At 40.0% G+C, this 23,463-nt stretch overlaps 1 protein-coding gene across 8 annotated transcripts in view; it reads right to left on the reverse strand.

Moving 5' to 3' along the window:
* akap7 (A-kinase anchoring protein 7) overlaps positions 1 to 23,463 on the reverse strand; it is a 124,925-nt gene that overhangs the window by 56,233 nt on the left and 45,229 nt on the right. For 7 of the 8 annotated variants that reach the window (XM_062978647.1, XM_062978652.1, XM_062978658.1 and 4 more), the window contains exon 6: positions 730 to 842. In XM_062978647.1, the coding sequence (XP_062834717.1) occupies positions 730 to 842 (113 nt within the window). Of the gene's footprint in view, positions 1 to 729; positions 843 to 12,702; positions 16,562 to 23,463 lie in introns of those variants that run through there. The other variant, XM_062978655.1, reaches the window with a different exon arrangement.

Here is a 23,463-nt window from a genome sequence, read left to right on the forward strand (position 1 = left end):
AACAACATGGGAAGCACATAGTTGATTGCAGGAAAAGAAATTACAGTAGAGTCTCACTTATCCAAGCCTCGCTTATCCAAGCTTCTGGATTATCCAAGCCATTTTTGTAGTCAATGTTTTCAATATATCGTGATATTTTGGTGCTAAATTCGTAAATACAGTAATTACAACATAACATTACTGCATATTGAACTACATTTTATGTCAAATTTGTTGCATAACACGATGTTTTGGTGCTTAATTTGTAAAATCATAACCTAATTTGATGTTTAAAAGGCTTTTCCTTAATCCCTCCTTATTATCCAAGATATTCACTCATCCAAGCTTCTGCCGGCCCGTTTAGTTGGATAAGTGAGAGACTACTGTATGTGAAAAAGCTTCCCCTGACTCAAAATTCTTCTAATAGAAAGGAACTCAGACCGTGTGAACATTGCAATGAAACTTGGGGGAATAATCATGTCATAAATGCATTTCAAATATATACATAATACTACTGCAGTTGGATTAGATTTCAACTGGGTTATGACTCTATAATTTCCCAGATACCAAGTTAAGAATTTCTAGAGCAAATTGTGTTTCTTGCCTAGTGCACACATTGAATCATCGCTGCTTTAGCAACTTTAACTGCCATGCTACATAATAATATTTTAGTAATTTAAACCTCCTTCACAGAGGATTTTTTTGTCACCAGCTCTCCATATCCCCTGGAGTATATGAAAGTGACGGTACCTGTTTTCTTAGCTTTGGGGATTTTGACAGTTTCATGAAGGTCAAGTGAGGCTTAAAAGCTTTATCATCTCCTATGATGATGCCCTTCTCTTGAAAGAGGTTCTTCACAATCTCTAGATGGGAACAAATGAAAAGAAATTAAGACACTAAAGGTAAAAACGTTTGTCAAAATAATTCTTGTTCCATTTACTGTACAAGATAATGAATATCAATCAGAAAGAGAAATATGAAGATCACTTCAAGTTAACCCATATAATTTTACACTTGGAAGAAAGATGACACATCAAGTGCATATGATTCACATGCAAACTGTTTTACAAGATTAGTTTATCTGTCCTGCTATTTAGTAAGAGTAATAATCCCACACGCATTATATAGTTTAAAAAAAACACAGGTTGCTTCCCATGGAATGGAATTTAGTGAAATATGCTACCTCGGAGTGTGGTGGAGTCTCCTTCTCTGGAGGTTTTTAAGCAAAGACTGGATGGCTACTTGTACTTTGCATGTTTCTGCATGGCAAGAGGTTGGACTGGATGGTCCTTGGGGCCTCTTCCAACTCGACAATTCTATTTTCCTTTCTTCTTGAAGCTATGACACTTAACAGCAAGCCTGCCAGCCTAAAACTGCTTAAGGCAGGCATCCTCAAACTATGACCCTCTAGCTGTTTGGGTCTCCAACTCCCAGAAGCCCTAGCCAGCTTGCTCAATGGTCCAGAATTCTGGGAGTTGGAGGCCCACAGCTGGAGGGTTGCAGTTTGAAGATACCTGGCTTAAGGTGTGTTTATTTTGACTCAACTAATGCATCAGTGCAACAACCAAGGAGTTCCTGACAACAGCATGCCACATACTGGGAAATTATACACTGGCAGGATCAGTTAGCATGGGGATTTTTATTGCATTATAATCTTTTATCTTATATCCTGTATTGATGTTTTTAAAAAATATTTCTAGTTAAAGCTGTAAGAAATAAAGTACAGTTGGTCCTCCATATCCATGGATTCTGCATCCACAGACTCCAGCATCCTCATCTTGAAAATATTTCAAAAAACACTTTTCCCCAAAAGTATACTTTGATTTTGTTGTGTTATGGAAGGGACACTATTTTAAAACACCACTGTATACAATTCATGGATTTTGGCACCACTGGAGGAGCGGGAGGCTGGAGCCAAACTCCAGCAGGCAGCAAAAGCTTATGCTATGACTAAATAATCATATGTTTTATATTTTTATATTGTTTTAATTGTTTTATTGGATTTTCATTGCTGTTTTAATTATGTGTAGGCATTGAATTGTTGCCAATTTGTACGCCGCCCTGAGTCCCTTCGGGTGAGAAGGGCGGGATATAAATGTTGTAAATAAATAAATAAAATAAATAAAAACAGGAAGGAAATAAAAGGGCATTGTGTCCAATTCTGGGCACCCAGTTCAAAAGAGATATTGACAAGCTGGAAGATGTTCAGAGGAGGGCAACTAAAATGATCAAAGGTCTGGAGACCATGCCCTATGAGGAGCATCTTAAAGAACTGGGTAGGTGTTTAGCCTGCAGAAGAGAAAGTTGACAGGAGATATGATAGCCATGTGAAAGGATGCCACAAGGAAGAGGGAGCAGACTTGTTTTCTGTTGCCCTTGAAACTAGGACTAGGAGCAATGTGTTCAAATTACAGGAAAGGAGATTCCACCTGAATATTAGGAAGAACTTCCTGATCATACAAGCTGTTCAACAGTGGAACTCTACCTCAGAGTGTGGTGGAAGCTCCTTCTTTGGAAACTCTTAAACAGAGGTTGGAAGGCTATCTGTCAGGGATACTTGGTGCTCTTCTTGCACGGCAGGGGGCTGGACTAGATGGCCCATGTGGTCTCTCTTCCTACTCTATTATCCTATGATTCTATTATTTGTTAAAAATTAACTTTTATCACTGGATTTTTAAAACACGTTCCAAGAATGTAATTGCATGCAATTTTCATATTAGGTTTTCCTCTTAATAGCTATGATTTATTAGTATTTTTCAGCATTCTATCTGACACCTATGTTTCTGATTTCATTTCCTTTGCTTGTCAAGCTATATGGGCCTTCTCATTACTGCCACTAGACTGCTTATTGGCTTCAAGGTCTAGTTCTATAATGTTTGTTCATGTTTCTGTTTGAGCATTGCAGTATGACTTTGGCAGACATTCTGTCAAAATACTAGGAGTGCCCATGACTGATGGTTTCTCTATTAAGCATTCATTTTACACTCTTTCTCAACAATCTATAGGGACTTGTTTTAGGAGACGAACAATAGTTGTGCAACTACCATGTTTCCCTGAAAATAAGACAGTGTCTTATATTAATTTTTGCTCCCAAAGATGTACTAGGTCTTATTTTCAGGGGATGTCTTATTTTTCCATGAAGAAGAATTCACATTTATTGTTGAACAAAAAAATGAACATTTATTGTATACTGTACAGTAGTTGTCATCACAATACTTCTGGAACATGGCCATACAGCCCAGAAAATACACAACAACCCTGTGATTCTGGCCATGAAAGCCTTCACATCACCATCATTTAAATTAAAAGACAGCAGTTAGCGTGTACTCCTGGACTGGAAATAAGAATACGCACCACGCTGAACAAGGTTTACACAATGCAATGGCATTCCTGTAATACTAGGCTTGGAAACACTGTGCCTTTTTAGCTTTTTTCCAGGTAACTAGAATCTGATTAAAGGGCTCCAGCTACTATCTTCATTTCTTCACTGTGCCTCTGGATCCCATTTTTTCCCATTTTAATAGAATAAAAATATGCTAAAGCTTTGCTACACCAGAAGGGCATTAGCAGCATGGGAGCAGAGCAAAAGGAGTAAGGGAATGCTGAATGGTAAAACTTTGAGCATTCAGGAAAAAAATGCTGGTGATGACGTTAGAGTGTGTGTGATGGGATGTTTACATCCATCATATGAACAAAAAATTTCAATGTGGGAACAATAGCATTCAAGCATAGTTTGTGTTAATTTTATATCATTTGGGTTGCACCACTCATGCCAGGATGTAAACAACAGTTAGGCAGGAAAACCAACTGAAGGGTAGGTATCAGAAGAAAACACGTAGACACAGACAAGGAAGGAGCCCTACATAAACTGTTAATCAAACTAGTAGCTGTATTAAAAAAAAGTTGTAGCTTACTGGCAAACAAACTGAATTATATATCTGTTCAGATCTTGCCACTGCTTCAAACTCCTTTGATGACCTTGGGAGAGCCAGTGGGCCTTGGTCTACCAAGCACAATATGTAATAATACAATGGAGTAATAACATTAACATCTACTTTGGAGCCTAAGTCATGTCTACAAATTCCCTCACTACATTATTTACTATTTCTTTACACTCTGGTAACTGTCACTTGCTTCATCTGAATTAACAAAGCATCTTGTAATCCAGTCAGCAATGAAATTCCACCTCTTTCCAAAGTCTGGCACTTGGAGAAGAATAAGGTCATTCCCTGGCTTCAAACCAAATACATTCAGAAAGCTAGGAAAAAATGAGACCACATCCTCTCCTGACCCAGAAACTTTGCAGGGCTCATGCTAATCATTGGGCTGTCTCCCAAACTAAAATGTACAGAGCAATCATCCTAAGGATTATAAAATAATGTATATGAAGTACTCTAAATACTCCTTAAAATTATATAAATATTAATTGCTGTTAATTATTTTAGTAGCTTGTTTACTTTTACAGATCCTGCTGGATTAATGAGGTCACAGCAGACACATAATTTCCAAGTGTATTTAGCCAAAATCAACAGGAGTTATTTCCTCTAAATGAAGTAGAAATATTGCCTGTTTGCATTTTTCTACATGAAAGGTTTTTAAAACGGTGTTGCATTACTGCACACCATAATAGCTGGGTTAAGGCTTTGAAACATCCTGTTTTCTTTCATAGATATCATGTGGGAAGATACTTGCAAGACACATCCAAATCAAAATCCAGTTCTTTCTAAACATTCAATACAGCTATACTGATCATGCATAGTGAAGTAAAAAGAATATTGTTAACTAAAATACAGGGATAGCAATATATTCAAATGTTCCATGTCATGGAGACATATACCAATCCAAAGAATTATAGTTCTCTGTACCATATAGCATGCTTTTCCTTTCCTATGTTTTCAAGGCAGCTTAAACAGAATAGAGAATTCTAATTACTGTATTAATTGTGTATGTTCAACATTTGCTCTTAAAATGACATGGTTTGCACATCACAGCAAGCCCCAATCTAACAAGTGGTGTGTGAGCCTACTTCCATTAACAAGTCATGGGGTTTTAATCATTAGCAACCCGCTATGGTAAAGAGCAATGTATTCAAATGACAGGAAAGAAGATTCCACTTAAACAAGAAGTTCCTGACAGTGAAAGCTGTTTGACAATGGAATATGCTGTCAAAGAAAGAGGTGGTCTTCTTCTCTGGAGATTTTTAAGCAAATGCTGGATGGCAATCTGTTGGGGGTGCTTTGATTGTGTTTTCCTGTGTGGCAGGGGGTTGGACTGGACAGCCTTTGGGTCTCTTTCAATTCTAATTCAATGATTCTTACGTTACTTAATGTTTTTTCCTCTGATATTCACACGTCCTTTCTCTGAGTTTATTCCCACTACAATGTTCCCTCACTACTTCGCAGTTCACTTTTTGGGGTTTGGCTGTTTCGCGGTTTTTCAATAAACTCTAAAAGACTATTATAAATCATAAAAAATTACAATTTACAGCCTAAGGAAGGGAGGAAGGAGAAGTCAAAGGGATTTATCACTACACGATTGGTTGATAAAGACTTAAAATAGTGTATAACTACTAAAATAATGTATAAATATTAAAATAAATATAATCCTACTTCGCGGATTTTCACTTATTGCGGGTGGTCCTGGAACCTAACCCCTGCGATAAATGAGAGAACACTGTATAGCATATTCTGTATATATGTTTAATAAATATGGTGACAAAAATGCATCAGTTTGACCTTCCTGCCGAATAAAAACCATTCTGTTTCTTCATATTCTATCATGATAATGACCTCTTGTGTTACTGGCCTGGGCAAATAACTTTTGGGTATATAATGTAACCTTGTATATCTATAGACTCTAGTTACAGTATAGTGTGTGATATGAATAACATAAGAAATAGTACATGCATCTGTGAGAGAATGTGTGGGCATATTAGTGGAAAATTGGATTCAGTTCAATCCGGGGAATAGCCAGATGCTTTGGAATGTGTGATAAGATAATGATAAGAACTGTGAGATAAGAGGGGGGGAAAAGATGACCTACAATAACCTTTACCTGACAATCACTAGCAACTAGTGAATCTGAAATTATTTTATCACACGGAACCCTAGAAAATCTATGAAATCTTTTGAGTAACCCGTAAATGTTTCTGTGCCATCCTCTTTCCTTCTACAACTAAAATACCAGGTTTTTTTTCAAATTAAATATAAAACAAAAGATACTTATTTATTTATTGCATTTATGTTACATATTTTGTAGGGGAGAAATAATGTAACATTAACTTTGAAATATTATGTTACTTACCTACTTATAATACAATTTTTTAAAAATTTAGATTTTAATTCTGCAATATTTTAAAATCATGGTTAATTAAAAATTACAAAATTTTACAGCAGCGCATACTAGAAACACTGGAAAGTCCGCAATTCAAAATATTAACTTTTAAAAGGATCTCCTACCGAAGTGAAACCATGTGACAAATATTCCCCAAAGTATTTCCAGATTTTAATTTTTTTTCCCAACATATGTTCCAGGATTGTCACTGTTGTCTTGGACTTTTTTAACTTGTTCACTAAGATTGGGTAATCTTTCCCTAGTTTCCTCTTCAGACTGCCACTTTTAAACCATTTAACCATGACAAAATATAACAACATGTCTTAATGCTGAATGTCAATTGCACCGTGATACAACTGATGCAACTGACTGAAGAACAATCAAGATGGTACTAGAATGGATAACGAGATACATGTGCACTAACTAGCTGTGCTGTGATTGGGGCTGACAGGCTGCTTCTTCTCTAATTGCTCAGAGCATGGGAAATAAGCAAGACGAACTCCAACTCCTAGCACAGCACCACACATACGATGTCATAGGCATCACTGAAACCTGGTGGGATGACTCCCATCACTGGAATTTAACCATTGAGGGCTATAACCTCTTTCACAGAAATAGAACAAAGGGGAGAGGAGGGGGAGTAGCTTTATATGTCAAAAACAGTTACGTTGCAGAAGAAATGCAAGACTGTAATCCGGGAAACCAGCTTGAAAGCATCTGGATAAGAATCAAGGGAACCGGGACTCAAAAAGATCTTGTCGTGGGTGTCTACTACAGACCTCCGAGTCAGGATGAAGGACTTGATGAAGCCTTCTGTCAACAGCTGACCAAACAGGCACAAAGAAGAGATATAGTAGTCATGGGCGATTTCAATTATCCCGATATCTGCTGGAAAACAAACTCAGCCAAGAGTACAAAGTCCAACAAATTCCTCACTTGCCTTGCAGATAATTTTATGGTCCAGAAGGTAGAAGAGGCAACAAGGGGATCAGCAACTCTTGATCTAATCTTAACAAATGTGGAAGACCTGATCAATACAGTTGAAGTGGTTGGATCCTTAGGGGCAAGTGACCATGTGCTCCTGCAGTTTGCAATACAAAGGAATGCTAAAACTAAGACAAGTCAAACACGCTTTCTGGACTTTAAGAGAGCTGACTTCCAAAAAATGAAGGAATTACTGAGCGGCATTCCATGGACGCCGATATTAAAAAACAAGGGAGTTAAGGATGGATGGGAGTTTTTCAAAAGTGAAATACTCACGGCGCAAATGCAAACAGTGCCAACAAAGAAGAAAAATAAGACAAGTGCAAAGAAGCCAGAATGGATGTCCAAAGAACTTCTAACTGAGCTAAAGCTCAAAAGTGACATGCACAAGAAGTGGAAAAGGGGAGAAATCACCAAAGAAGAATTCAAACGTATAGCCAACACCTGTAGGGAAAAGGTTCGCAAGGCTAAAGCGCAAAATGAGCTCAGGCTTGCCAGGGACATAAAAAACAACAAAAAAGGCTTTTTTGCTTACGTTGGTAGAAAAAGGAAGAAAAAGGAGGCGATAGGGCCATTGCAAGGAGAAGATGGGGTGATGGCGACAGGGGACAGGGAAAAGGCAGAACTGCTCAATACCTTCTTTGCCTCGGTCTTCTCAGAAAAAGAAAGCCATCTTCAACCTCAGCAACACGGAATGGACGAAGGATTGGGGGAAATCCAACCCCAAATAGGGAGACACGTTGTCCAGGAACACCTGGCCTCTCTAAACGAATTCAAGTCCCCAGGGCCAGATCAGCTACACCCAAGAGTACTGAAGGAACTAGCGGAAGTTATTTCAGAACCACTGGCAATTATCTTCGAGAGTTCTTGGAGAACGGGAGAAGTCCCAGCAGATTGGAGGAGGGCGAATGTGGTCCCTATCTTCAAGAAGGGAAAAAAGAACGACCCAAACAATTACCGTCCGGTCAGCCTCACATCAATACCAGGCAAAATTCTGGAAAAGATCATTAAGGAAGTGGTCTGCGAACACTTAGAAACAAATGCGGTCATTGCTAATAGTCAACACGGATTTACCAAAAACAAGTCATGCCAGACTAATCTGATCTCTTTTTTCGATAGAGTTACGAGTTGGGTCGATACAGGGAATGCTGTGGATGTAGCGTACCTGGATTTCAGTAAGGCCTTCGACAAAGTCCCCCACGACCTTCTGGCAAACAAACTAGTAAAATGTGGGCTAGACAAAACTACGGTTAGGTGGATCTGTAATTGGCTAAGCGAACGAACCCAAAGGGTGCTCACCAATGCGTCGTCTTCATCATGGAAAGAAGTGACAAGTGGAGTGCCGCAGGGCTCCGTCCTGGGCCCGGTTCTGTTCAACATCTTTATTAACGACTTAGACGAAGGGTTAGAAGGCACGATCATCAAGTTTGCAGACGACACAAAACTGGGAGGGATAGCTAACACTCCAGAAGACAGGAGCAGAATTCAAAACGATCTTGACAGACTAGAGAGATGGGCCAAAACTAACAAAATGAAGTTCAACAGGGACAAATGCAAGATACTTCACTTCGGCAGAAAAAATGGAAATCAAAGATACAGAATGGGGGACGCCTGGCTTGACAGCAGTGTGTGCGAAAAAGATCTTGGAGTCCTCGTGGACAACAAGTTAAACATGAGCCAACAATGTGATGCGGCTGCTAAAAAAGCCAATGGGATTCTGGCCTGCATCAATAGGGGAATAGCGTCTAGATCCAGGGAAGTTATGCTCCCCCTCTATTCTGCCTTGGTCAGACCACACCTGGAATACTGTGTCCAATTTTGGGCACCACAGTTGAAGGGAGATGTTGACAAACTGGAAAGCGTCCAGAGGAGGGCGACTAAAATGATTAAGGGTCTGGAGAACAAGCCCTATGAGGAGCGGCTTAAAGAGCTGGGCATGTTTAGCCTGCAGAAGAGAAGGCTGAGAGGAGACATGATAGCCATGTACAAATACGTGAAGGGAAGTCATAGGGAAGAGGGAGCAAGCTTGTTTTCTGCTGCCCTGCAGACTAGGACACGGAACAATGGCTTCAAACTACAGGAAAGGAGATTCCACTTGAACATCAGGAAGAACTTCCTCACTGTGAGAGCTGTTCGACAGTGGAACTCTCTCCCCGGGGCCGTGGTGGAGGCTCCTTCCTTGGAGGCTTTTAAGCAGAGGCTGGATGGCCATCTGTCGGGGGTGCTTTGAATGCGATTTCCTGCTTCTTAGCAGGGGGTTGGACTAGATGGCCCATGTGGTCTCTTCCAACTCTACTATTCTATGATTCTATGATTCTACTAGTTGATGATCGCTATCAGCCAATTGTGATGCGTTTCTAATTTTGTGACATGTGAGGTCTCATACAAACATTAATGTTTCTAGAACAAAAATCTACAAGCAATAATTGTTTCCACCACCATTACACATAATTTTCTCACAGAATCCCTGATAACCCAGTTTGAGAACCACTGCACGAGCTTATGCAGAGAATGAATCACTAGAGCAGACAACAGCCTCCAAGTATGTGGGGCTTAAAATCATAGATCAATCATTGAAGATATATTTTGACTGGATAGAGTTAAGGAAGAGTTACTGAATATTTTTGTTTTATTGGAGGATACACTAATTGAAAGGATGAAGGAGAGGATAAAAAGAATTAAGATAGAGATTAGGTTACAGCCAAGAGTTTGAGGGTTGGACTTTGGTGTTGGGGCCAGTGGTTGAATCACTGCTCAGCCATAATAACACACTCTCTCTAACCCTCAGAGGAAGGGAAAGGCAAACCTCCTCTGAACAAATTCTGCCCCCCGCCCCAAACATGAAAAGTTCATTTTAGGATAGCTGTAAATCAGAAATGACTGGAAGGAACATAATAGCAACTAGCATATTTCCAAGCAGGGGGATGGTTGGTAACTGCCCAATATGCTGAGACTGGTGAGGCTACTAATATGGATGGATGATGTCTCTCTAGCTTTTTTTTTTCTTTTCGTGTCAGGAGCAACCGTAGTTGCTTCTGGAGTGAGAGAATTGGCCATCTGCAAGGACGTTACCCAGGGGACGCCTGGATGGTTTTTGATGTTTTACCATCCTTGTGGGAGGCTTCTCTCATGTCCCCACATGGAGCTGGAGCTGAAAGAGGGAGCTCATCCGTGCTCTCCCCGGGTGGGATTAGAACCTGGCAGCTTTCAGGTCAGCAACCCAAACTTAAGTCATGAGGCTTTTATCCCCTAGGCCACCGGAGGCTCCGTCTCTCTAGCTAACCTAATAAATATTTTGCAAAACTCAAATTCTGAACTGAAAATGAGCACATATTCCTTTAGAACTGCATTTTTCTATAACTGCATATTTTGCCTGAGTACTTGTATGCAGAATCTGAATAAGGCCTTCTACATACAGTGCAATTAGATTTTTTTCAAAAATATGGACCACACATTTCCTTTTGAAATAGTCACTCAATGAAGCTTTCAGGAAATTATAAAACAGTAGTCCATACTTTCACTTAGCCACAAATAGCATGATGAAAGAAACTGCATACAACGTTTTAAATGGAGTACTTTTCTCTATCCTAGTTAGTATATTTTAACATTAAATTTGGTAAGAACATCAGTGTTAACATTTTGGGTTAGTGTGTTTTCAAAGGCAAGGACATTCAGACAGCTTTTCTAATCACACCCCACATTGCACCTTCCACTGACATAAAATGCGCATGAAGCAAGACAATTATGCTTCACATATTATGTACAATTGTGTGCCCACTTGAAAATGTATCTTTGCAAGGGAACAGGGCTCTAACGTCATTTTCTTCTTTGCCTCCACTAGTTCTTATAACTTTGGCTCCCTGCAAGGAAGCTACAAGTTCAACATTAATCAGCTGGAAACATGTTTTGTTCTCTTCCAAAAGGAAACAAAAGGATGGTTATAGTGCATTCAGAACTGGCAGAAATTCAAGGTTGCCTTTTTCCAAAAGGAATTTTCTAAAGCTACAACTACAAATCTCATTAAAAGCTCAGAACTATGAAGGCAATCATCATCACTCATGTCTGGGTAGGATGGCCTTCCAAGTGTAGGGTCTTTGTGGTGGGTCTGTAGGTGACTGTGGAGACCTATTCTTGACCTGCATGTTCTTCTACAGTGAGGACATTGGTTTCCAGGTGAAAGGCGGTCCCAGTCAGGGTTGGCTTGACATGCCTCTCTCTTGAGGCATTTCTCCCTTTCACCCTCCATTCGTGCCTCTTTGAATTCCACAGCAGTGTTGGTCACAGCTGACCTCCAGTTAGAACGCTCAAAGGCCAGAGTTTCCCAGTTCTGTGTCTATGTCACAGTTTTTAAGGTTGGCTTTAAACCTATCTTTTAATCTCTTTTCCTGTCCACCAACCTTCAATTTTCCGTTCTTCAGTAGGGAGTACAGTAACTGCTTTGGGAGACGGTGATCAGGCATTCGGGCAATGTGGCCAGTACAGTGGAGTTGATGGCAGAGGATCATCGCTTCAGTGCTGGTGGTCTTTGCTTCTTCCAGCACACTGACATTTGTCCACCTGTCTTCCCAAGAGATTTGCAGTGAATACTGTATGTGATATGCTAAGAAAGGGGGATATGCGGCATACTCTCCAATACTTCACTCATGAAAACTGGGACATGTGCAAACAGGCAACATCAGACTGTAGTCAAGACAGCAAAAGTGATTAATGAGGAACGACACACACACAGGGGGAGGCTGCAGCCATTTACTTTTGGCTGCACTGACAGGGAACAAATTGCTTTTACCCTTCAAATCAATTACAGTAGAGTTTCACTTATCCAAGCTTCACTTATCCAAGGTTCTGTATTATCCAAGGCAGTCTGTCTTTTAGTAGTCATTGTTTTTGTAGTAAATGTTGCAATGTTTTTGTGCTAAATTCATAAATACAGTAATTACTACATAACATTACTGTGTATTGAACTGCTTTTTCTGTCAATTTCTTGTAAAACATGATGTTTTGGTGCTTAATTTGTAAAATCATAATGTAATTTTATGTTTAGTAGGCTTTTTTTCTTAATCCCTCTTTATTATCCAAGATTTTCGCTTATCCAAGGTTCTGCCAGCCCGTTTATCTTGGATAAGTGAGATTCTACTGTAAATGAAACGGAAGAAAACGGAGGACAGAAAGAAGAGCTGGAAGGAGAAAGTGGGATAGTCGAAAAAGTATGACGGAAAATTAATTGGGACAATTCCTGCCAGATCTGATCCACTTGAGAATATGGAACCTCCCAGAATTTAAAAGAGGCTAAAGGGGCACAGAAGTTTCCTGACTGTTGCAAAGAACAGCTCCCCCTCATTCCCACTTTTATTTAGTTCTGTTTCAAATGCTTCAGCTCAATATGATAAATTCTTAATCTCCCCGCCATTTTTCTTTTAAAAGCATGCCTTTAATGCAGAGGTTTACAAACTTTTCATGTTGGTAACATGCTTTATACATGCATCATTTTGCAACATAGTAATTGAGTTTTACTAGCAAACCAGAAGTTAAAGCAACCTAAGGACATGTACATAAGCTGTAGTATCAAAATATATGGAGATGCAACATATCTCATAAAAAGCTTTAATGTATATATTTTAAAATATATGATTTCTTGCTTATTTCACATAGATCCGTTTGGAAAGCTCTGCTCTAATGTATTCTGTGGCATCTGTTTCCCTTCTTCAGTGCCAACTTGGGCACTTGAATTCTAACATATTCGAGGCAGCTGAGGCCTTTTACACATTTTAAAGACAGATTAGTTATATACCTTCCATGGAGTTACTGTAACTAGTATGAACCTTTAATTTACATGCTGTTAGACTCTCTTAGAGTTAGGCAAAACTTAGACTTAGGCAAAAAAAATTCATAAGGCACTTCAGGAATTTTAATGTATCAATACTTTTAATACTAAACAACCCTACATTTTTTCTATCAAGTATTCATTATTAGAATCATTTGAATGATAGCCAAATCTAAAAAGTCATTTAAGAATATCAAGGCATGTATTGTATTATTTCCTTAATCCATTCATAATGTTGGCTCTGTGCCACAAGTGCACTACCAGTACAACTTTACTATTAACTTTAATCATCATCATCATCATCACCATACCTCACAACCTCTGAGGATGCCTGCCATAGATGTGGGCGAAACGTCAGGAGAGAATGCTTCTGGAACATGGCCACACAGCCCGAAAGACATACAACAACCCTGTGATCCCGGCCATGAAAGCCTTCGACAACATCATCATCATCATTTAATAACTTATTAATCGCCCTCAATCCACGATGCTCTAGGCGATTTACAAGATAAAATTGTAAAGGATAAAAATACATACATAAAAATATTAATAAAATTAACATAGATTAAAAGCTCTAGTAAAGAGCCAGGTCTTGAGTGCGAGGGTAAAAGGCCCTACCTCACGCATGGCTCTCATATAGGGCGGCAAGGCATTCCATAAGGCAGGGGCAGAAATAGAAAAAGCTCTGCGCCTGGTCCTTTCCAAGTGCACTTCTCTAGGACCCGGTACATAAAGTAAGTCTCATTGGGATGGTCGTTGTGACCTCCGATGATGGGAGAAGGAGAGACGGTCCCTAAGGTACGATGGGCCCTGGCCGTAAAGAGTTTTGAAGGTCAGAACTAGCATCTTATATAGACCACGGTAATCAGTTGGAAGCCAATGCAGATGCTGCAGCACTGGTGTTATGTGGCATTTCATGGGTGTTCTTGTGAGTAGCCTGGCTGACGCATTCTGAACAATACGGAGCTTTCGGGTCGTGGACATCGGAAGGCCAACATACAGGGCGTTGCAATAGTCCAGCCTAGACGTGACCGTGGCATGGATTACTGTTGCCAGCGCCTCATCAGATAGATAGGGTGCCAGTTGCCTCGCTTGTCGTAGGTGGAAAAAGGCCTGTTTGCTGGCAGCAGCGACCTGAGCTTTCATTGTCAGCTGCGAATCCAAAACAACACCCAGGCTCTTAACGGTAGGCGAAGGAGATAGGGCAGCACCATCGAAGGTGAGTAGCAAATGGGTCAGACCGGTCGAGCGGCCATGCCAGAGAATTTTGGTCTTCACCGGGTTCACCTTCAGTCTGCTAGCACATAGCCAGTTCGACAGAGCCTCCAGACATAAGGTGAAATTGTCTGGTATTGATGTTGCTCCAGGCTCCAGGCGCAGAAGGAGTTGGGTGTCGTCCGCATATTGATAGCAGTCTAGGCCGAAACTCCGAACCAAACTAGCAAGGGGTTTAACGTAGATGTTGAAGAGAAGAGGGGAGAGAATTGCACCTTGGGGTACCCCACATAGGAGGGGAGATCTGTCAGAGACTTGATCCATATACTCCACGCATTGGCTCCGGTTTCGCAGAAATGAATTGAACCAATTGAGGGCCTGACCGCGAACTCCGGACATGGCGAGACGGTGAATCAGTAGATCGTAGTCAACGGTGTCAAACGCTGCGGTAAGGTCGAGAAGTACCAGTAGCGCTGATCCGCCGCTATCAGACTGGCGACGAAGTTCATCTCTAATGGCAACCAGGACTGTCTCCGTCCCATGGCCAGGGCGGAAGCCTGACTGGAAAGGGTCCAGGCCGGCTGTATCCTCCAGAAATTGTTGCAATTGTCCCAGTACGGCCCGCTCTATCATCTTACCCAAGAATGGGAGGTTGGAGACAGGACGATAGTTGGCAAGGGTCATGGGATCCAAGCTAGGCTTCTTTAGCAAGGGACGAACCCTTGCCTCTTTTAGGTTGTCCGAGAGAGCCATTGATTATATTACTCAGTGGATCGAGTAGATCTTCCAGGCAGCTCTTCACCAGCCAGGAGGGACACGGATCAAGGGAACAGGTGGTTGGTTTTGCAACAGCCAGGATTCTAGCGACATCTTCCCTGTCAAGCGGAGTAAATTGGTCAAAGATAGGCCCACTAAGCGGCCACAAAGTCTCAAGCTCACTCAAGGTATCAACTGTAGGGGGCAGTTCCTGCCGAAGCACGGTGATTTTATCAGTGAAAGACTTCTAGAATGCCTCTGCTGTAAGAGCCGTGGTTGCTGGGTTTTGGACTAAGGGAGCCGGACTGGTCAAAGCACGAACGATTTTGAATACTTGAGCTGGGCGCGATCTAGCAGAGGCTATTAAAGAGGAATTGTAAGATTTTTTAGCATCCTTGATGGCTGATTCGTAGGACCTACGAAAAGCCTTGAAAGCGGACAGTGACACCTCGTCGGGTTTCCGTCGCCACCGATGTTCCAGCCGCTTTCGTGCTTGCTTCATCGTCCGCAGCTCATTAGTGTATCGGGGGAGCGATTCCGGTGAGGGCGAAGGAGGCACTTCCATCACTTATTGTTGCTGCCCTACACTAAAATGCAAGTCCACGTAAAGCATTTTTCCAATGTGTTCCATTGCAGTTATGAATATAATTAAACATTCCATCTCTTGTGTCTAACTCACTGAAGCATAGATGACAAACAATAGAATATAATAACACATATTTAATGTGAAAGTCTCTAAGGTTCTTTCTGTTTTATCAATACGAGGCGTCAACTTGAAAGAAAAAACATACTGCTTTACAAGCAAATAAAAATGAGAAACTTCAATTTGAAACATCATATATACTGATTTGGAAAACAAATAAATTATAAGTGTAACTGTATGTCTTTCGGGCTGTGTGGCCATGTTCCAGAAGTATTCTCTCCTGACGTTTCGCCCCATCTATGGCAGGCATCCTCAGAGGTTGTGAGGTACTAAGTAAGGAAAGGAAAGAATATATATCTGTGTAGAGTCCAGGGTGTGGCAAGAGTCCTTTGTCACTGGGAGCCAGCATTAATGTTTCAGTTAATCACCCCAATTAGCATTGGAAATGTTCTGTCTCTTGCCTGGGGGCATCCTTTGTTCAGAGTGTTGGTTCCCATCCACTGTTTTGATTTTGGAGTTTTGTAATACTGGTAGCCAGATTTTGTTCATTTTCATGGTTTCTTCCTTTCTGTTGAAGTTGTCCACATGCTTGTGGATTTCAATGGCTTCTCTGTGTAGTCTGACATGATAGTTGTTGGAATGGTCCAGCAGTTTTGTGTTCTCAAATAATATCCTGTGTCCAGGCTGGTTCATCAAATGCTCTGCTATGGCTGATTTCTCTGGTTGAATTAGTCTGCAGTGCCTTTCATGTTCTTTGATTCTTGTTTGGGCGCTGCGTTTGGTGGTCCCTATGTAGACTTGTCCACAGCTGCATGGCATCCGGTAGACTCCTGCAGAAGAGGCGAAACGTCAGGAGAGAATACTTCTGGAACATGGCCACACAGCCCGAAAGACATACAACATCCCTGTGATCCCGGCCAAGAAAGCCTTTGACAACACATAAGTGTAACTGTTATTATTTATGTTTGTTCACACATTGCTAGAATTGAAGTATGCCCACTTATTTATTTTGTGTCAAAAGCATTGCATAATAAATGGGCAACAGCAACCGCATTGTCCGTAGCTTTAAACAACGCCTTCTCCGTACATGAGGCAGGACATTGTAGGCAAACATACATATGTGGCGTTATTTGTTCTGCTCCACAGTCGCACAAGGTGGAGTATGCCCATGAAACAAATATTCCAAGAAGAGAAAGAAAAATGCCCTTCCTTGTTTTGATTACACAGCCCAACCCCTCTCCAACCCCACCCCTGCAAAACAAATCTTAGTGTCTTGGTTTTTAGGCCTTTTCCTAGGATTATTTGGAGTACTGATTCAGAACATTGCATTGGATAGACTGCATCAACTTTAGTTTCTTAGATATGATTATCATGATTTTCTATACCTGAGCAGATGAAGACTGGTTTACGTTATATACCTCAAAAACTAGAGCTGATAGGGGGAAACTGGTGCCATTTGTAGAATCAGCAGGTCAAATATACCCAGAAATGCATCTAACTTTTGAGGCCCCAAAATGTGTGTTGGCCAGTGTTATCCATCACATTTTACTTACATAGGTTAGTTAGATAAAACAAAGCAGTATCAAACCATTGTAAGGTGAGTAAGGTATCCTTGTTTATTGACTCCACAGCAAAAGCAGATTTTATAAATCTTTGCCTATAATTTACAGGGAGAAAGGAGGGAGGAAAAGCATTTGCTTACGCTCATAACAAAAAGAGTAGTTATGCGTAACATCTAGTCCAGGGTGCTGAACTACATGGACCCGTAGTCTGGTTAAACATTTCTTATGGCCCATATGTAATGAAGTACCCCCAGATCAAGTATTTACTTGAAAACATCAAGTGAATCTATTTCCCTTACGAAAGATTCACCTAAAAGCCTCTGGGTTGGGAGCCTGTTTAAAACACATTCCCCTCATCAAAGGCACATTCTTTCTTCTCCATTAAAAAAAAATATAACAGGGTAAAACTGATTTGATTTCTATAATTAAACTTTTCCCTTCGGGGAGGTTTTTAATGGGATTTTTTTTCAAGTACAACAATCTACATTTATTCAAATACAAAATGAAGTCTAAAGATTACTGGACTGTGAGCTGTCCTCCCATATTAAAACTACCAGGCAATGTTTGCTTTGGTAAAATTGACTGTTTTGGTCCAGAAAACAATTCACTCAGCTAAATGCTTTTAGGTACAGTAATTAGCATTTGCCCTAACAACATAATTCCAAGAAGAAAAAACTGCTTTTTTCACTGGCAACACTTTATCAGTCAAAGGCAACTTTGTATGGGATGCAGAGCAAACAAAACGAAAAGAATACCAGATAATCTTGTCGGTTTTCATAGCAAGCCTATCTGTACTGAAAAAAAGGTCTCAAATAATTAACAGCATCATCAAATGGGACTTATTTGCTCTGGGGACTCTCCTCTCACCATTTTGTACTGTAATTACAATCAGAATTATCTGCTGAATAAACTACTGAATCAATCGACGTAGTGCAACAACCATAAAATCAGTTGGAATAAATGCTCAGCTTAGCTCACCTCTGAACCTTCACTATGTATGATCTGGTTTAGTGATTTGCTGTCAGGATTTTTTAAAAAGAATCTCTGAAAAACCCAAATGCTGCTGATACCAAATACAAGACCTGCCCTTGGGTCATTTTAAATCAGATTCAGGTCTATCAGCTAGCTGGGTTTAAGATCTCTAATTTCCTGTTTTATATCTGCCATATGTTATATTTTCCTCCTCTAGGGAACTATGGAGCACTACTGAAAAAAAGGCAAAATGTGTGTTAGACAAGAGAAGGAATAATATTTTTAGTATGCATATAATTCCCATAATTTACAATGAAAACAGATAAGAAATAAAATGCGGCTTCCATTCTATCTCTTATAACATCGCAAAAGGAGAACTATGGCATGATGTCGTTGTATTGATAAATTTGTCACTTTCAAGAGCATAAATGAAATGCAGAAGGAGGCCAGATTGCATAGTTTCTGAAAGAAATAAAGGAGGAAAGGATGTTTAGATGGTATTTTTGAGGCAGGCATGCATTTGTATCATTTAGGTCTACACAGAAATCACCAATGTAGCATGAATAGAAATGTTGGTGATCTAGAAACTATCGCATGTGACACACAACTAGTCGTCGATGAGTGAATGTCTATAAATGTAACAGAGGAAAGCAATAGCATATGCTATCTGAACAAATTTTGATAAGAAATCCCAGAAGAGAGGTGTCTCAAGTCAGAGCTGACCGGAAGGCTAACAACAAAAACCAAAGTAGAATGCACCAACATGATCACATTGCTCTTTCGTAGACCAAAATAATACATGGTGTAGTGATATTATTAGGTCAAGCACAGCATGCTAGCTTTTGAAGTCCACTGGCTTCTTCACAGGGAAAAGATTTTTGGATTTTTTTAAAAAAGGACTATGCAGAGGATCATAGGTCACCATATTTCTTGAGGTATTTGCTTAAGGTGGTACTGAGAAAGAGAACTAGGGGAAAAAAACAAGTAAAACAATGCATTTTAAAAAATAAATTTTCTTATTGGCTGCAATAAAGCACCCACTGAGAATGGGGTCTATCTCTGTCCTGTGCAAAGCCCTTGGCCAATGCTTCTCAAGATACATGTATTTGATATAGGGTACTGGCAATCCTCCCCATCCCACCTCCACCCCCCAATGTAACTGGAAAGCTCTGTATTGTCAGGCAAAGTATGTCAACAGGATCCACATTATGATTAAACAACAACACACTTTACATCCTGGAGCACAAATGAGCAACTTTGCTCCTTTAAATGTTGTTGGATTGAAATTTCCAGTTATTTAACCATCATTGGCTAGGCTGACGAGAGTTACAAGAAGATGCAGTTCATCACCACCATGATCATCTTGCACATCTGAAATAGTTGCATATTGATTTTTCAGGCATTCACAGGAAACCTGGAGTAGGCTGGGGGAAAATCACTAATATAGATAGAAGTCATCACAAACATCAATTCACCATGAGGCAATCTTAGGCTCCTTCTAGACTGTCACGTAAAATCCACATTATCTGCTATGAACTATTATTTATTTATTTATTTATTTAGTTAGTTAGTTTATTTATATCCCGCCTCCATCTCCCCTGAAGGGGACTCGGGGAGGCTCACAGAAATATCAAATAAAAACAGTAACAGTATACAGTACATCAATGGACCAAAACATGCACCAATTAAAAATCTAAACATTAACCTATGATATAAAAACATACTTAATAAAACATAAAATTAAAACCAGCGAGGTTACAGTAATAGATAAGCTAAAGTGCACCTTATAAGTTATGAATTCAAGATAATAGATAAAGTGCAGCAATTCATCTGGAGTCAGTTAGGGATGAGAGAAGCCCTGAGCTAATGTCAAAATGACCAGGAGACGTGCGACCAGTGCAAAGAGGTCAAGGGCGTTATTATGGGAATGGGCGGTCTTTAACCAAAGGCCTGCCTGAAGAGCCAGGTTTTCAGGCTCTTACGAAACGCTATCAGGGTGAGGGCTTGCCTGATCTCCCTGGGGAGCGAGTTCCAGAGCCGGGGGGCCACCACAGAGAAGGCCCTCTCCCTTGTCCCCACTTGGGATGGAGGTGGAAGCGAGAGGAGGGCCTCCCCCAACGAACGAAGAGATCGTGCAGGTTCATAGGAGGAGAGGCGATCACAAAGGTAAGAGGGTCCCAGACCGCACTCACAACTAGATTATATACCAGTGGAAACTCATATAATTCAGTTCAAAGCACATAATGTAGATTATCTCATTTGATCATCTGTATTATATGACAGTGTAGAAGGGTCCCCAGAGTCAAGTCAGGAGGCAATTGGCTTGAATGCCTTCACAGGTGAAAGCATTGTTCAAGTGTTCTCACTAAAACAGATAAAATTCCCATGATTCTCCCAATCAGAAAGAAATCTGGCATGGGAAAGATGTCCAGACTTAAAGTAATCATTTGAGTGCCTTGGAGAAAGGAGGTAAATTGTCCAAATTCTCCCTTTTACTGGGATCATTTTCACTGACAAAAGCTGGTTATTTACACAAAGTACTTGAACTATTTTTCTTAATTTTATCGTTAATTTGGAATTGGAACTGGAATGGAAGAAGATGATAGACAAACAAGAGATTGTCTAGACCTGCTGTCTAGAAAGCTAGTGTACTGGTACAAAGATACAAAACAACAGCTTTTGAGGCATGAAGAAGACTTGCTGAAATACTGGTTTTGTGGTGGAAATGTCATTTCTGGGTGATGTAAAGTAACTATCAAATTCTCTATCTTTATTCAAACTTTACAAATGATCAAAACAAGGAAAACAAGACATGTGAATTATCAACAATAGCCATTTTCATTGAAATACTCCCTTTTGTACATACGTACTAAGGTCAAACATTTCCTTTCCTTAGTTACAAACTCCAATGCAGTTGGCAAGTCTTTATCAAATCAATGAACTAGCACCATGAGACTAAAAGATGAAAAGTAATCCAAATAACTCTGAAAGTTATTCAGAGCTTAACTGTATTGTATAATTATCATTGCCACAAATGTGGAAGTGGCATTGGGACAGCTGGGTTTATAAATAAATCAGAAAAAGTATAAAGGTTACATCTATTCCAAAGCTACTGTTAATTAAGTTACTGTTAATACAATTTAAAGTTTCCAAATATCAGTTGCTAAACAATATCAAGAAATGCCAATTGACATCTTATATCACTTATGGGCTTCTAGGATCAAAGTGAAAACCAGACTGATAGTCAAGAAAAGAAGCGGACAACTTCTGGTGGAGGCACACTGCCCTCTCTTCAGCCCAATGGGAGCCACACCTCAGTGCTACCACACTACTGAATATTCTCGCACACACATTTGATGTCAACAGTGGCAACAATAGCAGCAAAAGGTGAGAGTGAAAATGGACTATTGATAGATGTGCTCCATGTATTAACTAAGCTTCAAGTAGATGTAGATAATGAAATTTCAAAAGAAAACTGGAAGAAAATACAGACCTCTCCTTCATATAAATCTATTTCAGCTTGGACAAAAGACATATTACACACGGACAGAATTGATCTCCTGGACAACTTGTTGATGTTTTTGTTGTTACTGCTATGTCACTTCAAGTCATAAAGAGGCCTTATGGCCTAATACCGTAAAGACACCAGATTTTGTCTGATCTTGGAAGCCTAAGCAGTCAGTGAAGAAAGAGCATATTCATATAGCACAAACAGAAAAATAAGATGAAGGCTGCTTCTTTTAAGGCTGTGAATAATGTGACACCATCCCTCCTTAAATGCTACTCCTCCCCACTGAGTATTTGGATTAGAGTTGCCAGAAAGGGCACTGGCACCTCTAATGCTTGTGCAGGAGAGGTCATTTTGCAGGTGGTGCTTGTCTCGCAACCAAGTAACAAGCCGCATCTTCTAAAATCCCCTCTTCTGCACAACCATTAAAATACAAGAGCCATCTCTAATTTTCATTTTGGCAACCCTGGGTAGGACTGCTGAGAATTGCAGTCCAACAACATCTGCAGGGATATATGATTCTCAGTCCAGTTCTGTACTCTCTGAAAATAAGAAACTGAAAGATCTCACCTAATTCTAACAGCTGGACTGAGATGGAGAAAGAAAACAAGCTTCAACTGGTTTATATTATGTAACTGATGTGTTAGAAGGTTGTGGCAAGAAGAACAGTTTACCGAGATCTAACAGTAGTTATATACATTAAACCTCCATATTTGTGTGGAATATATTCCAGGATTCCCCATGGATACCTGAAACTGCAAATAATAGTGAGTCCTATATTTTGACTATACTTGGGATGGAAGCATATCATAGAATAGCACTGGAGGATCTAGAGAGGCCAACAAATGCTTCCAGAAAGGAATCTTTTTGGAATGTGGGTAAGTGAAACAGTGAGTATTGAGTCTGTGGATTAGGGGATCATGCTATATAAAGTAATTTGTACCGGTGTGGTGTAGTGGTTCCAGCATTTGACTACAACTCTGGAGACCATAATTTGATTTCCTGCTTGAGCAAGTCAAAAACTCCCCCCCCCCCAAAAAAAAACACCTCTGTGATGGGGTTGTTTTAAAGTTGCCCTGAATAAAGATATGAAGGTATACAGTAATAACAACAGCAAATCCTTGCCTACTTACATTAGCTATAGAGTTAACTTTTCGAGAACTGAATTCATGACTATTTCTGCTAACAACATGATGCTTCATTATAAGAGGCATGCATTTTATTTTTGGCAAGTATGGTAACTTGTTTTCTTCTTGCATCCTAATTATCTTCCCAATGTACCATGAACTCCATGTGGCCCTAATTTTACCCTAATCCTAGGGAAACAAAAAGTCTGCATGGGCTATATTCATAGCAGGATGATCGTGGCCTTTATAATTCTGAAAATGCCCTAATATGAGTCATGTAGTATTCAGGCATGGTATGATTTCACATTCTTTTGAACACAAAAGAACATTCATTGCCTCCAATAATGTGTTCAAGAAAACCTTTACAAAAAATGGTCGGAATTTTGGAGACAACCTAAATGGACAATGACAAACTCCAGACATTTCTTTAGCACTGAGATCTTTTTGTTAATTTGTTTTTAAGCATTACCAGCTTGCTTGATCTCAATTTTCTTATTTCCCATTTCCTACTGCTCCTGTGTTAAGAACATGAGAAGACACCTTTTGTATTAGCTCAAAGGTTT

Source organism: Anolis carolinensis, chromosome 1 (genome assembly GCF_035594765.1).
Source record: "Anolis carolinensis isolate JA03-04 chromosome 1, rAnoCar3.1.pri, whole genome shotgun sequence".
Lineage (NCBI taxonomy): Eukaryota > Metazoa > Chordata > Lepidosauria > Squamata > Dactyloidae > Anolis > Anolis carolinensis.